Source organism: Antechinus flavipes, chromosome 4 (genome assembly GCF_016432865.1).
Source record: "Antechinus flavipes isolate AdamAnt ecotype Samford, QLD, Australia chromosome 4, AdamAnt_v2, whole genome shotgun sequence".
NCBI lineage: Eukaryota > Metazoa > Chordata > Mammalia > Dasyuromorphia > Dasyuridae > Antechinus > Antechinus flavipes.
Genome location: NC_067401.1, coordinates 157,760,957 through 157,778,239, shown reverse-complemented (window position 1 = coordinate 157,778,239; position 17,283 = coordinate 157,760,957). Strand labels below are relative to the sequence as shown.

The 17,283-nt window shown below is 34.8% G+C and overlaps 1 protein-coding gene across 1 annotated transcript in view; it reads right to left on the bottom strand.

Annotated features, from left to right (window-relative positions):
* Positions 1–17,283, bottom strand: part of LOC127560555 (WD repeat-containing protein on Y chromosome-like) — a 115,797-nt gene that overhangs the window by 19,027 nt on the left and 79,487 nt on the right. The window contains exons 16-18 of the mRNA XM_051995231.1: positions 15,547–15,686; positions 7,180–7,325; positions 5,072–5,358 (exon numbers count right to left, since the gene is read on the bottom strand). Of these exons, the coding sequence (XP_051851191.1) occupies positions 5,072–5,358; positions 7,180–7,325; positions 15,547–15,686 (573 nt within the window). The remainder of the gene's footprint in view (positions 1–5,071; positions 5,359–7,179; positions 7,326–15,546; positions 15,687–17,283) is intronic.

Below are 17,283 nucleotides of genomic sequence, written 5' to 3'. Positions count from 1 at the left end.
GAGTTTATTGTTTTTTGATTATAAATAAGCATTTGATTTGGTAATGTCGACCTTAAAAGTTTTTTCCTCTTAAAGAAGGGAAAGGGATCTATATGTGCAAGAATGTTTGTGGCAGCCCTCTTTGTAGTGGCCAGAAACTGGAAACAGAGTGGATGCGCCTCAATTGGAGAATGGCTGAATAAACTGTGGTATATGAATGTTATGAAATATTATTGTTCTGTAAGAAATGACCAGTGGGATGATTGCAGAAAGGCCTGGAGAGACTTAAATGAACTGATGCTGAGTGAAATGAGCAGGACCAGGAGATCATTATATGCTTCAACAACAATACTATCTGATGATCGATTCTGATAGATGTGGCCATCTTCAACAGTGAAATGAAACAAATCGATTCCAATAGAGCAATAATGAATTGAACTAGCTACACCCAGCGAAAGAATTTTGGGAGATGACAAGAACCACTACATAGAATTCCTAATCCCTCTATTTTTTCCCTCCTGCATTTTTGATTTCCTCCACAGGTTAATTGTTCACTATTTCAAAGTCTGATTCTTTTTGTACAGCAAAATAACTGTATGGACATGTATACATATATTGTATTTAACTTACGTTTTAACATGTTTAACATGTTTTGGTCAACCTGCCATCTCGGGGAGAGAGTGGGGAGAAGGAAGGGAAAAATTGGAACAAAAGGTTTTGCAATTGTCAATGATGAAAAATTACCCATGCTTATATCTTGTAAATAAAAAGCTATAATAAAAAAGTTTTTCTCCAACAAGAAGTCTCCCATGTATATGTTAAAATCATACATGATTTATTGTAGCATAATAATACACATAATTTCATTCAATGCCTTATCAAAAGCCAGACTACAGATAGTAAATATATCCTCAACATAGATGTCTGTCACTGTCATGGAAAATGTTTAGCTCAGAGTCCAAATGGAATAAAGATTATTAACAGTGTGACAATTTCTATGTGATGGTAGCGCATTCTAAAAAGTTTATTTGGATAACTTTTTTTATATACGTTATATTTTTACACTGACTATGACATTATGCATTTATCCTACTTATAGACCAGTAGCATTGGCTGTGGATAGATCTGCAGAGCTGAAGACAAGTATTTGGTTAAGGGAATATTCCTTAAAATGCAGACCTTGAGCATTTATAATAATTTATAATGATAAAAGAATAATGAGGATAATAAGGAATAATAATAATCTTGACGAAGTACAATGGATATGAAGACATGAAAAATATTGAAGAATAAATGGTAATTCAAGAGGGGCTGAAGATAAATCTATAATGAGTATCAAAGACCCCAACGTAGAGAAATCACTGGTTTTTTTTTTTTTTTTAATTTAGGGCTTTACTATATGTTTAGGTCTTATTCTTGACTTGGAAAAATATAAAATGAGAACTCACAGTGACTTCTCTGCTGATAATAGGCATAGCAAATAAGAAAGACTCTAATGAGAAAAAAAATACACATACAGAGAGAAAGAGAGAGAGAGAGAAAGAGAGAGAGAGAGAGAGAGAGAAGAGAGAGAGAGAGAGAGAGAGAGAGAGAGAGAGAGAGAGAGAGACTGAGAGACAGAGACAGAAATAGAGATAGACAAAGAGAGCTAGAACCCACTCTGTCATCAAGTTCCTATCCTTCTTAAGATACATAAGTAAATAAAGAATTAACCAGTCACATCCAGGAGATTCAAATCTGTACACAATGATTTGGGGGAAAGAGACCCTTGAAAGTATACCTATATCAACTATGTCAGGGTTGGTAGAAATAGATCTTGGTGCATCAACTGATAGGAGAAGAAAGCTTAGACACAATCCCATGGTGGGGAGACAAAGAGTCTGCATGGCTGCTCCTAAGAGAGGAACAGAACAGAACTAGGAAAACCTGGATCAGGGAGGAGCTCAGTTGATGGTCAGGTACCAAAAGGAGGAAGCATGGCATCTGGTAGCTTTTAGTTTATTCTTGCTATTGAATTTTTATGTTAGCAAAGGTCCCTCATACTCTGGGATTGGATCTTCTTGTTTGGTTGGGAATGAAGCCCAGAGTGACTAATATTTCTAAAACACTAAAAATCTTTTAGAGTCAAAAAGTACTATAAGGAAAATTGAAAAGAATTTTGAAGTTAGAATTCATTTGGCTCAAATAAGTCAACTTTTTGATCAGGGGTCTGTCCTGAGGAAGGAGTTTATTCATTTGTTTTTCCTTGTACCTTTTAGATAGTGCAACAAGGGTGGAAATGGAGGAGTTCTTTATTCCCCATCCCATGACATCTTGCAGCAGAATCACATGACAGGGTACAGTGGAACAGAGTTCAGATACATATTCAAGTAGAGTTGATAAGAATCTGGCATCTGGAGCTGGAATAGTATGCCCCAGATCTAAGATTACTGCTAGTCTTAGTTTATGGGTTTTGAGCCCTTTCAAAAATGCCTAGAAATAATATCAGTCAGGAATTCAGGTGAGCCTGAAGCTGGAGATGGTAAAATCTACATCCAAGTATTGGAACCATACCCAGCCTCAGGTTCTGGCCCTACAGAGTGACTCACTGAGAAGAGATGTTATTCGTTATGCACCATAAGGGATTCATAGAAGATGGGTACAATGCTGAGTATGATGGGCCCAGCAGCATATATGTTGCCTCTGCCAGTATCTTTCTTAATTGTATTCTTTTCTACTTGTGTCTGTTATGAACATTTGTCATTTCCATTGATGTCATGTATATTTATGGGATGATGAGTCTAAATTTATGGAAAAGATTTTTTATTGCTATATTTTTTTATTTGGCATTTCAATAAATACCTTTTTGCTCTGAGCTAATTGCACCCCTTTACATTTTGGGGGGTTGTTGGCTAAGTAATTTTAGGACTGTGAACCTATAAAGTTGCTTCAGCTTGGGGTAGTTGTTCCTTGAGGGACTCAGTCTTAAGTGAGTTGTCAGAATGTAGTCCAAAGGGATATCAAATAATATATACAAATAAAGGATAGTTCTTAACAAATGAAACTGTCTAAAAATGGAATGAGCTAACTTGGGACACAGATGGATTCCCTTCATTAGAGAGTGCCATGCTAAGGCTAGGTATTGGCTGGTAATTTCCAGGTCAGTACAGATTGGATTCAATGTCTAAAGTCTCTTCCATGTCTGAACTTTCATTTCTAAATAATGGCTTCTTTGAGCTTTATATCTAGATCCTGCAATCTAGATTTCTGTAGTATTTTTTTATTTAATTCAATAGGTAGTCACTTAACATTCCCCCCTCCCCCTTTTATTTTTTGATTGAGAACATTGCAGTGCATCTACAATTCTGTTTGATGTTCTAGTACAGTGGTTCTCAAATTTTTGTTCTCAGAATCTTTATACTATTAAAAATTATTGAAGCTCTATCCAAATTTGTTTATTTGGGTTATATTTGCAGATATTAACTATATTAGAAATAACAATTGATTTTGAATTTGTAGATCTTCTGAAAGAATTTTAGAGATTCTCAAGATTGTCTGGCTCACACTTTGAGATCCACTGTTCTAGCAAATGTAATTTTCTAGGAAGCTTCAAGTGAATAGTCAATAAATGAGCCACTAAAAAACCCATTGCTACTAGTTCTCTAATTCAGAAGTGAAGATGATAAGTACCAAAGTATTGTTAATTTCTATACTTATATCTTTGGAGCACTGGTATGGTGTGGTAGATAGAGATCTGACTTCAGTACCAAAAAGATGTGAGTTTTGACTCCTGATGTCATTATGAACCTAAGCGAATTTTAAAATATCTTATGGGCTCTTTAACTATAGAGAAATTGGTTATTTTTGTTGTCTGGGGAAGTTTTATCATTAGGAGATCATTATAAAACTGACATCACAAGTTCAGATAAACAAACCAAAACATAATAAATTTTTGGAATTTTTTGGAGAAGGATATTATTTGAAAAGTTACAAATGTGTCATAGCATAAATAGACATCATTTTGACATTGAGAGTCATGCATTTCATTCAAAGTCAAGCAACTTCTCACAATAAGTATTAGAGATACTTTAGATTTGCAAATTCTCTAAGAGGAGAGCTAAGATTCAGGTGAGATTTCTTCATGAAATTTTGCAAAGTAACACAGTTCTATCTATCTAAGGCTTGAAATAAATTACAAAGAGGCCTAAGAACAACTGAATTGGGAGCAAGAAATTTGTCAAGGTTCATACATCATCTGACTGCTTGGACATGCTGTCAGCAATCAATACATGTTTGCTTATAATGCCCTCCATTAAGAACATCTCCTTATCTTTATGATTCTTGGAAAGAATAGGTAAGGTCAGTTAAAAATGCACTTTGTGAGTTGGTAAGCAGTTTTCTATATGGCTAATCAATATGTATAACTTGCTAGTCTAGGAAAGGTTATCTTGAGTTTTTCCCAAGTCAAGGAAAGGAAGAGCAATGAGTTAAATTATAAGTCACAGGTAGTCTTGCTTCTACTGAGATAAAGAACTCTCCATTAACAGTAAAAGGACAAAAAAAATTAAAAAGGACATAATCTGGTCCTCTTCAGAATTTTTTTTTGGTAAGGATCTCATTCTATTTTCCACTCCCTTGCTTTAGCCTATAACAATTTCTACGAGTATTTCTCTTTATTCTTGCTTTCTATCCATTGAACTCTGCCACTGAGGCCCTGGCCTTCATTAATATTTTAGGAAAATTGTGATGGTCCTAAGAGAATATTGAAGTTATGTTCTAGTAGATTCTGAAACTTAATTTTGCTAGGAGTTCATAGAAGTAGTTACTGTATACCCCTCCTCTCCTTTACCCTCAGTCCCAGACATTATTCAGGAAAATCTCATCTGACCAAATTCTATTTACCACTGCACTTCTGTTTTAGTGTGATTTTTTTTTTTTAAGCCAACCAATAGGGATTTATTAAGCACTTACTATGAGCAAGGCACTGTACTAATTATTAAGGTCACAAATAGAAGCAAAAAAGAAGATAATCTTTGCCCTTAAAGAACATATAGACCCTAAGGCAATGGACATTTCCCCAACAACAACGACAAAACCCCAGAGGTTTCCTAACCTGTCATTTCCAATAGTAGAATATTCCAGTTTGGAATTCAAGACTGGCATTGTTGTCTGGAAAGCATTTTTGTGGGAAGAAAAGGTAGCTGGCACTTTCAGGTTCCATTTTTTCTCTTGCCCAAATAGTCCCACAAATGTTCCCTCTGAAGTCCACAACCCAGAAGTCCCATCTGAAGAACAACTGATGATGAAGGAATCCGAACTATAGGAAAAGTACTCCACACTCACGACTGTGCAACTGTGGGCTTTCCAGCCTCGAAGCAGGAGGGGATTGTTGGGCGAATTCTAAAGAATTAAAAATGCAAGAAAGACACAAACAATTGGTCATAAGAGCTGGTGACATGAACAAAATAAGCATATCATATTCTGAGCCAATATGCAAAGATCAATTTCAAGGAACTTAACATGGATAATTTTTTTTAACATGGAAAATGTATATCATATGTTTAAGATGGACATCAGCAATAGGGTAGCTCAAAAGAAAGATTAGGGCAAAGTTAATGTAAAAATAGTAATTAGGTTATACAAATGAGATATAGAGGGGGAATAGACAGAACCATTAGAGGGGAAAGAAGGGCTAGTAGTTCTGAAAACCCTCATGGAAATGGGTTAAGTAGACAACACTACATATATACCATGAAGGATATAGCACCCTATAAAATCTATAAAGAAATAATGGGGGAAGGGTGAGGGAAGGAAGAAGACAGGATAGGGGAAAAAGACAAGGAAAGGATCCATGGGAAAGTAAGATGAATTAAGGGGCAGAATTAAAGCAGAGAGTTAGCATGTATGGGGGAGAACATGTGTGTGTGTGTGTGTGTATGTGTGTTTGTATGTGTGTGTATATATATATATATATGTAAATATATCCTTGCTTAACTATAGCCTACTTGGGGGAGGTGGAGGCATGAAAAGGAGGAAAAACAAATAAAGTAAAAAAGATGCACAGCAGAGAACAAAAGCACAATTTATTAGGAAGAAAAGAAAAGATGGACACTTATGGATATAATTTCTTCTACTATTATATATCTTTTCTCAAATTGGTAATTTATTGTTATATATTTTGAATCCTCCTTACTGTTCTGCTGGGCATATGACAATGTTTTGTTCTATTCTGTTTTATTTTGTTTTGTATTTCTTTTCTTTTTTTTGACAAAATAAAAATTAAGAAAAAATGTGTCAATTGGACTTATTCCTAAAGATCAGGTTTCTGAATCTTTTTTTTTTTTTATCTAATAATAGATAAATGACCTACAGATAAAATGAAATATTTGTTAGCATCGAAATGAATGTAATGAAAAGAGGGAACAAATTGCTTATTAACAGTGGCCATTCCTTCTGGGGAGTATTTGTGAAAATGGATTTTTTTCCAATGCCACAAATGCTCTAGATCCTTGAATCCCTACTAGTGATATATGTGCTATTCCTGGAGCTGGATCCTTCTCATGACATATGCGTCTTGGATCTTTCTTGTGGGTTCCTTGATAAAAGATAAGTGGAACCTAGATAAAAGTCCAAGAGGAATTTGGTTAGGAATTATATTTTTCTTTGCTTTTTTTTTTTTTTTTCCATTGGGAATAGTATTAAGGAAAGTGTGAGAGAGAGTCCCTCTCCCCTTCCTTTCCCCAAAAGGCTAATAATTGTGGAACCTAGCTCTTCCCTCATTTTCCCAGGGAATTCTGGGGGAATCTCTTAACCAAGTCTAGAGTCTCCCCAAAAGGGATTAATAGGATCTCTTCTAGAAAAGTATTTACTTCACAATACAATATTCTCTTTCATAAGGAAAAATAAATATCTTTTTTTCTCAGTGTTTGTGATGTCAGAAAATTAAAAATAAATTCTGTTTAGGGAACTTATTCCCTAAAGAAAGAAACTTGAAGCAGAAGAATCAACTAGAAACTTGAGGCTCAATCTTAGAATTAACTAGGCCAGCAAATTGGTTTGCTGTCATGTAAAGACAATTATCATTGCTGCCAAGAGGGTGGCTGGAGCTGTTTCTTCCTCTTTCCTTCTCAGATAGAAGTCCTAACACACATAATTGAGTGGAAAAAAAGAAAAATAGTGGAAGTTGCATTTTAATTTCTTATTACCTCATGAAGAACTTACCACAGAAGAAAGGGTTGTTGCATAGTTTGAAATATCCCACACCTGGATAAAGCCACTGGTATCTCCAGTGACCAGGAGGTGGTTATCTCTGTTGGATGACAGCCCAGTTATAGAAATATCATCTTTTAAAGGAGCATAAAATTTGCCTGTGTGAAATGGAAAAGACATGTCATTCTATCTAGAAGACCTCATTCTAAGTAAGCCAGTTCTTATAAAGCTGTATTATTCTTAGAGCAATTTCAAAAGGACCTTACCTGGAAAAAATACATTGTCAGATGCTTTGTATGTTCCCCTGAATTATTTGATTCACTAAAGCTATTGAAGTGGTGCTCCTAAGATAGGGAGACTTTTGTAACTTTAAATCTTCAGCTACTATTTCCACTCTTTGGCTGAGTAATTTAATGTCTGTGACTGAGCAATGACTAATACCTATTTCTTACATTCACAATTTGAATTCTTTCCCTTTTAGTCACCTGAATTTCTCTATTCTATTGATCCTTCCTCTCTTTCAGGGTCTTATAGACATTAATTTGTTAGAGTTCAGAACTTTGATATAGGTATGTCCCAGAAAGAGAAAAAAGACACCAGAATATATTGTTAAGGGTGCAATCCATTGCTGATTTTTTGACATAAATCAATCATTATTCAACCTTTTAGTTTATTCTATTCTTAAGATCTTAAAAGATTTTGTAGTCCTATACGTGATATTTGCTTTCCTCACTATCACCCTCCTCTCATTAGGAGATTACCTATTTGGTGAAAGAGACCCCAGGATTCTCTTGCTGAAGTCACTCTATAGGTAACCCCAGAAAGCACTTGCTTTCCCTTTATCCCTTGACTATAGCTGGGGGCATAGTTGACTCATTCTGAGATTGATTTTGGAGTGTATCTTCAATGGAGCAGAAGTTTATAGGGAAATGGAGATTTGAACTCCCTTCTTCAGCTCTGAGCTGGAACCCATGTGGCTCTATGGAACACATGTTTTGGGGTCTCAGTTAGGCTAATTGACCTCTAAGATCCTTTCCAGGTCTGAATCTATAATCACATGCTCTTATGGAATATAAAGGACACTGTTCTGATTTACAGTTGAAGTGAGGTGAGAATTGTCAGATAGTTGGGACATGTAAGTCTGTCTCTCTATCGAAAGCATAGTCCCAGAATTTTCTGACCTATTTATCTGCCTTCCCCACTAATCTCAGTACTGAACTTACCTCCTCATCTGATCTTCCCTGTCATTAAATTTTAAAACATGTCCATTAGCTCTTCCAGGATACGTGGAGAGAAGTAGTTTGAAAATTGTCCTGAAACTTGTCATTGACACTTCCTCCTTCTAGCTCCAGATAATTTTTATTTGGAGGAATTAATTAATACATACTATCAGTGATTCCCTTCCATTCTATGTACCTAATATCATTACAACAGCATCTAATTTGCTGAATTGATTTAAAACATTCATTTTAAGTATTTTAGATCCCAGAAAAGGACTGCTGTCCTCCATCAGAGGAATTAAGAGGATTTTTTTCCCAAGAGAATTAGGAAGAGCTCAGAAGGTACTCTCAAAGATGCAAATATTACAGATCTTATAACACTGAGTCATCACTAACTGCCTGGTGCTTTGACATATCCTGTGCACAAAATCTGAATTAGCTTGCAATTGTACTCAGTGCATTAGACTTTTCCCAGGGGCACACATTTTATGGAGGAAAATAAATCCATTAATACAAGAAAACCCAGATAATCAGTGTCTACAAAGTTGCTCTGTTCTGTCATAATATAATCTGAACTATTCATTCAGTAATCATTAGCAAATATTAATTAATTACATACCATCAATTAAGCATATACTATATGCTGGGAGAGATTCAAAGTTTTTGCTAAAACTAATCCTTGTTTTCATTAAACCTACTACCAATGTTAGGGGGCAAAATCTGATACAAATATAGATTAATATAGTTTATCATATTATATGATAAAGACATTAGAGAATTACAAAACAAAATGCTATACAATGTCCTATGGAAAAAAGGTCATTGACTTGGGTTATTAGATGTCATTTTAGATGAAGTTTAAATGATTGGTAGAAGTCAAAACTTGAGAACAAAGAATCTGTTCAGGGAACAAAGTAGCCTGGTTGAGCTGAAGTAAAATATCTAGTTGAGGATAATATGAAAGAAAGATGGAAAGAATGGTGATGTCAAATTGTTGAAGGCTTTGCTTGAGTATCAAGGGAAAGAATCCGGACTTTATTCAGGAGACAATGGGAAACCCTTAAGGATTTTTGAGTAGAGGAGTGACATTAACAGATCTTGTATTAGAAAGCTTATTTGATAGCAGAATGAAGGCTGGATTACAGGGGACAAAGAAGGAAGGCAGGAAGATATTTGGAGGCCACTGTAATAGTACTGGAGGTGGTAATGAGAACATATACCTGGGTGTCGACATTGGGATAGAGAGCAATGAAGGGTGAAAGATATTTTGTAGGGATGAAATCCATAGTACATGGTGACTGGTTATGAGAATTGAACAACATGAAAATGAAAAATAAGGCAGTATTATAAGCATAGGACACTAACTAAACAGTGGTACTATTGACAGAAATGGAAAAGAAAGAAGGAAGAACATTTTTAGTGTGAAAGATACTAAACAAAATTTAGTCACATTGAGTTTGAAGTACCAGTGGGACATCCTAGAACGTGTTTTTTAGGCAGTTAGAAATGTAGGAACTAAACTTGGAACAGAGTTTAGTGATAATGATACAGATTTGAAAGTGAATGAGATTTCCAAAAGGGAAACATGAAGTGAGAAGAGACAACAAGGTTAAGGACACCATTTAGATCTTATAGACATAAGGCCAGAAAAAGAATGAGAAAAAGCTGTAGGAAAAGAACCAAGAGATAAAATTGTTTTTTTTTTAATAACTTTATTGATAGAATCCATGCCAGGGTAATTTTTTACAGCATTATCCCTTGCATTCACTTCTGTTCCGATTTTCCCCCTCCCTCCCTCTACCCCTTCCCCCAGATGGCAAGCAGTTCTTTACATGTTGAATGGGTTACAGTATATCCTAGATACAATATATGTGTGCAGAACAGAACAGTTTTCTTGTTGCACAGGGAGAATTGAATTCAGAAGGTATAAATAACCCGGGAAGAAAAACAAAAATGCAAGCAGTTTATATTCATTTCCCAGTGTTCTTTCTCTGGGTGTAGCTGCTTCTGTCCATCTTTGATCAATTAAAGCTTTCTTTATCGAAGAGATCCACTTCCGTCAGAATATGTCCTCAAACAGTATCGTTGTTGAGGTATATAATGATCTCCTGGTTCTGCTCATTTCACTTAGTATCAGTTCATGTAAGTAAGAGATAAAATTGTTGTGGAAGCCCAGAAGGTGACAAGGTACTACTGTATTGTAATAGGGAGTAGATTTACATAGCCAAATGTTTCAGATTTATAGGGGATTGGAGAAAAGCCATTCTTTAGATTTGGTAAGCAGAATGTTGCATTAGTGGCAGAAGGAATTTTAAAATTGTGAGAGTGGAAACAAGATGGTTCTATTTGAGAAAAGGGACTGACTTTGGTCTCTTTTTGTATCTCTAGTAGTTAGTACAGAGCCTGAGCCATATTTGGCACTTGATGAATGGTTCCTAATTGATGGACAGGTAGTGAGGAAATACAAGTATCAGGCAAATACCACTTTTCAGATAAGTTTAACCATGAGGAGAAAGATGGAGACAACAGAGTGGAGATACAAGGACTAAAAAGGTCTTAATAGGATTGATTAAAGTGGAGTAGGTATGTATATAGGTGAGGAGGAGGGAATGGGAAAGGAACAATAGAAAAAAAATATGAGAATGTGGTAAATAAATTCTATAGTAAACTCTTGGATAAGGGATTAGACTCAGTGGGATTTAGGGATATATTTCATTGTAGGAAGAAAAGTATAGGTGAATAATTCTGAGAAATTTGAGTTGAGTTGAGGTAGCACGTGTTTAGTATTAATTCATAGGATTATAAATTTATAGTTGAATTTTTAGAGATCATCTAGTCTAGTTAGTGATTCTAAATTTTTGTTTGTTTTTGGTGTAATGGACTTCTTTGGCAATCTGGTGGGATCTGAGAATCCCTTTTTAACATAACATTTTTTAAAACTCATAATTGAAGGATGCTAAAATTTCAGTTAGAAGTTAGTGAAAATAAAAATATGATTTTTCTTCCTCATTCATATTCATAGATCTCCTGAAATCTATCCATAGATTCCTTACCACAATCTCCAGGTCAAGATCCTTTGATCTTATAAAGAAATTGATTTCTGTAAAAATTAAGTAATATGACCATAGTTACATAGGCAGATAAATGGCAGGACTAAAATTTGATGGCAGAGCTGCCAAATCCTATATGATCCTGATTGTGACTTCCAGATGTTTGAATTCTTTCTGATCATTTGTGTTATTTTTATCTTGATCTGATAGTTTTGAAATTTGGCTATACTGTTCCTTGAAATTTTTATTTTGGGATCTACTTCCTGAGATGATTGGTAGATTTCTAATGTTTATTTTGCCCTCTGGTTCCAGGATATTAAAGCAATTTTCCTTGCAAATCTCTTGATAATCACAACTTCCTTTTGATTTTGGTTTTCAGGTAGTTCAAGAATTCTGATATTGTCTCTCCTGGACCTATTTCTCAGTCAATTGTGTTTCCCATGAGGAATTTTATATTTTCCTAAATTTTAAAAATCTTTTACATTTGTTTAATTAATTTTTGAAATCTCATGGAGTTATTAGTATTATCATTAATTTTTAAGATATTTTTTCCTCAATTAGCTTTGTACTTTCTTTTTCATTGGCTAAAGAGCTGGAGTCTACCTAGCTTCCCTGTTTCAAGATCTGTCATGGGTTGCTATTTTATGGTTGCCCAGAGGTGAATATGGAAGAGTTACAGTAATTCACTTTTTATTCTGCCACCTTGGCTCCCAGAAATAGTATCCTAGGGCTAAATTTAAGTTTTTTAAGAAACTAAATCTCCTCTTTATTCCTCTGCATCTCTGCATACTTAACTTCTGCCTTAGATTGCTCATCTAGAAAATGAGGATAATAACAGTACCTTCCTCATGGGATTATTGTGAGATAATATTTGTAAAATGCTTGGCACATAGTAGATGCTTGATGGTTGCTTATTCTTTCCCCATCCCTCTACCTCAAAGAAAAAAGAGGTATCCTCCACATCAAGGAATTGAACCTCAGTCTCTCACATGACAGGAAAAGATAGTTATCATTATACCAGAAGCATAAGGTTCTGGATTTTAGTGCAAAAACTACAACTATCATCATTATACCCTCTTTTTTTATACTCATCATGAACATGGCAAAGTAGATAATCAATTCTTCTATGAAATGAGATTCATTTTCTTTGGGTATTTGATGAAACAAAATCACTAATTCCTCTGAGCCTATGAATTCCATATTTGAATATATAAGGTGAATTTGTAATCTATCCTTCAATTTAGCTGCATTTTGCTTTTTTTGTCTAATTTCATTAATTATGAGTTTTAAAATATTGATGTGATTTAGTTTTTATAACAGTATGATTTATTGATCCTTAGACAAAGATCTCAAATCTAGAGCACTAAAAAATTGTTTATAAGTAAAATTATGAGATTGAGCACCTTTTCCCTCTTTTACATAATTATGCCATTCTCATTGAGAAAGCCAAAGTGGTTTGTGAACTGAGAACTATTTTCTTTTTCTTTTTTTCATTGGTTAGTCCAGCAAAGGAATTTATTATTTAAAGACCAACCTATTGGTAATAAGTCCCTCTACTCTTAGCTGGGTTGGTCCAACTCAGTCTGGTGTTGAACCATGCTGAAGGTCTTTCCAATTTGGCTGATTCAAGGACAGCTAGGTGGTGCAGTACACAGAGCATCAGGCCTGGAGTCATAAAAATGTGAGTTCACATCTCCTCAGATACTTATTAATTATATGATCTTGGGCAAGTCATTTAACCCTGTATGCCTCAATTTCTTCATCTGTGAAATTAATTGGAAAAGGAAATGCCAAATTACTCTAGTATCTTTGCCAAGAAAACTCCATAAGGGGACATAAAGAGTTGGAGGTGATTGAAAGCAATTAAATAGCATTCTAAAGTAAATATCTCAAAAAGAGAGAGAAAGAAGGGACTCGTGTGTGTGTGTGTGTGTGTGTGTGTGTGTGTGTGTGTGTGTGTGTAGAGAAGCTGTAAATGGATCTGGTCATAAATATTTTATTTATTTTGAAGATCCATTCAATTATATCATCAAGTAGCAAGAGATGTTTTAAGAGAATGAAAAAGACTTAATTTTATTTTAACTCATTCTGTAAATTTGTGACAACCAAGGGGGAGTCATATCCAACTAGTGAGACCCTCAGTTCAGAGCTTATCCCTATGACTTTGAAGGCTTTTCTCAACTAAAATGGATTCTTTAATCTGAGCTCTCCTCTCCCCTTCCTTTTCCACTCCCCTGCCTCCACCCACCAAAATCGTCATTTCCTATACAACACATCAGGACTTGCACAAAGAGTGGGTGGGGGCCATTCTTTCTCCAAGCTTATATATTAATAGAGTATGGTCCAATTACTATTTAGCCTCATGTGCTTGGGACCTCAGTGCATCAACTCAAGCCTCAGCCCATTACACTTTAAGAGTTATCTATTATTAATGTCTGCTCTTCACAGTCTTTATGTGTATGTTGATTGGGAAGAGGCTACTGGTAATGATGGTGTCAGTAAAACAGTCAATAGGAATAGGTCTTCAATATAATAGTATCCACCAGTTACCAAAGTAACTCTGGACTCACTACATTATAGAAATAATCTCAGCCTTTATCTGTTGAAATGTAACAAAACAGGGACAGGTGGCACAATGGCTAGAGCACCAGCCCTGAAGTCATGAGGACTGAGTTAAAATCTGGTCTCAGATACTTAACATTTCCTAGTTGTGTGACCTTGGGCAAGTAATTTAATCCCAATTGCCTCAGCTGAGAGAGAGAGAGAGAGAGAGAGAGAGAGAGAGAGAGAGAGAGAGAGAGAGAGAGAGAGAAATGTAACAAAACAATAAGAAAAGTTCAAAACAGAGAAAATCACTACTGATGGACCAAAGTAGCACTGACATTTTTGCATAATAGGCAATATACTTTTTGAAATTTACAAAGAGGAGGAATAGGAACAACAGTTCCTACTTGATTGAGTACAGATTGAGTCCTGGGAAATTTTGTTTAGGCATCCTGAGAATTTAATTAGTGTGCTGGTTATAGGCCAGTTTTTGCAGCAGCAAGGAGGTTCTAGGATGCAGGAAGAGTTTTTTTTGTTTTTTATTTTTGCTATATCATCATTCATTTAACAAACATTGTGGGGAGGAGACATGTGTGTGTATATTTACTTATTTCTATATTCATCTATCTGTCTGTCTACCTGAATATATGGGTGTGCTTGTATAAAGATAAATTAACAGAATTTTTGATCTCAAGAAACATGCTTTAGATAAAAGATTGGAAGTGTGAGCAATGGTCACAAGAAGCTTATTGTCTGATTGAAGAGGTAAGGCAATAAATATGTAAAAAAGGATAATGAGATGGGATTAGTGTCTCAGGAAAAGTACAAGCACAATGCTTGAAATAGAGAAGATTAATTCTGGTTAGAGGGATGATGAATCAAGGTGGCAAATCAGGGTAGATGGGATTCATGGAGAAGCTAATTTGCCTCTAGATTTTTTAATGAATAGAACACTGTGCCTCGAGTCAAAAAACACCTGAGTTCAACTCTAACTTCAGACACTTATGTTATAGAACCCTGGGAAAGTCACTTAACTCTGTTTACCTTAATCTACTGAAAATGAAATGATATACTACTGTAATATTTTTGCCAAGAAAACTCTGTGAGCAATATTGGTACTGTAGTCCATAGTATCATAAAGTCATCCATAAGTAAAGAACTGAACAACAGCAAGTATTTTTTATAGATATTTTAGGAAACATATTTTAGGTAAAGGAAGAAGTGTGAGCAATGATTATTGGAATGGAAAAGAACTAGATATGCTTAGGGAACAACAAGAATTTGGCTGGAATACAGAAGGGCAGCAATGGACTTTGTGGAACTAGAACACATAGTAAAACCAGCTAATTAAAAGTAGAATAATATAATTTGAGAGATGGAGGCACCTTTCAGAAAACATCTAATTTTATAGATAATAGCAACTGAGATTCAAAATTATTAGGGAACTTTACATAGTTATGACAGCTCTAAGACTGGAATCCAACTCTCCTTATCAGGTTTCTTCTGTACCATACTTTAAGCTCAAAGTCTCTGAAGCTATGAGACAGTCATAATCTGTTTCTTACCATATTCCATTCTTTTCCCAAAGATACTCCACCAGTGGAGGGTTCCTGTCTCAGCACTTATAAGAACTGCAGATTTCTTTAGCGAATGATTTATGCAACGATGCTGTAGGAAAAATAGCTTATTCACAGGACCTAATGAACTAAAATGGATAAAGTAAAATCTCTGAGGAAAGATGAAAAAAAAAACCCTGTAATTTCTTAACTTTTAATAATTATTGTTTTAATATTTTTTCAAATAAGAAGTTCCTCTTCAGCTATTTTCTCTATCCAAAGGAATCGAATGGTTTTAAATTTTAGCATAGAGAGTATAGTAAGGGTTAGGGAGTATAGTTAGATAATATATCACTCCCAGTTGTGTTTTATCATCTCAGAGTTTGTGCTATTTTGAATAGAAGATGGATTGAAGTTTACTTTTATGTTGTCTTTAAAAAATCTAGAAAATCAATTAAAAGTATGATTACAAAGAGAATATTTAACTAATTCAGGAGAAAAGATTTTAAAGAATATATATAAGGTGATAAATATGCCTATTACAAACCATTAATTCATCAAAGCAATTCCCCAAGTACTTCTGGGCAATGCTTAGTTATCTATTTATCCATTCCTTGGTGCCTTTGAACTTTCTTAGAGCTCTTTCATCTTAAAAAAAAAAAAAAACCCTTCATTTGCCACTATCATGCCCTCAAACTACAGCATTATATCTCTTTGCCCTTTTAACATTTAAACTCTGAAGAAAAAATAACATATACTCTGCTTTCATTGTTTCCCAACTCCTTATAATCTAGTTTCCTTCCAGCTACTTTACTGAAATTGTTCTTTTTAAAGTGACTCATGATTTCTATATTGCTAAATATAATGGACTTTTCCTTTTCTTATTATTGTTGACCTCTGTGCATCATTTAGCACTGTTGACTAATCCTACCTTCTGGATGCTTTTTCTTCCATGAGTTTTTGCATTACATTGTCATGGTTCTCTTCCTACGTATTAGAAAAAACCTTTCTCAGAATCATCATTTATATTTTTTGCAGGATCACCATTTATATTCTCTCTTGCTGTGTATGTGTGTGTGTACATCAGGTATCTTTCCTTGGTCTTCCCCTTTTCTCTCTTTCCATCTTACTCTTGGGGATTTCATCAATTTCCATGTATTCAAATCAGCATCTTTGTGTTTAGATCCTCATAACCACCCTTTGTCACGTTCCTGAGTTCCAGTCCCATATCTCTAAGTGACCTCTGGGAATCTCCACCAAAATGATCTATAATATCTTGAACTTCAAGTTAGAACTCATTGTTTTCCCCATAAATTTTTTAATTTCGCTACTTTGGTTGAAGATATCACTTTCAATAGTTACCCAAGCTTTTAATATAGGATTCATCTTTACTCCTCACTCCTACTTATCTCATAATGATCAAAACTTGTCTTTTTAATCCCCCAGCATTTCTTGCACCCATCCCCTTTTATTCATGTTACAATTACTCTTGTCCAAGTCACCATTATCTCTTGCCAGAACTATCACAAGACTTTCTTAACTGGATTCTCTACAACTTCCTTTTTTCAATTCATCTTCTACATTGTCAGAAAAATTGATATTTCTAAAGCACATGTCTAAGTCATGCCCTTATTGAAAAAGTTTTGTTGATTTTTGGTTGTTTTATTCAAGAAGATAAAGATCATCATGGGAATTTAAAATGATAATTTTGATTAGATAAAATTAATTTTTTTTCACAAATATAAC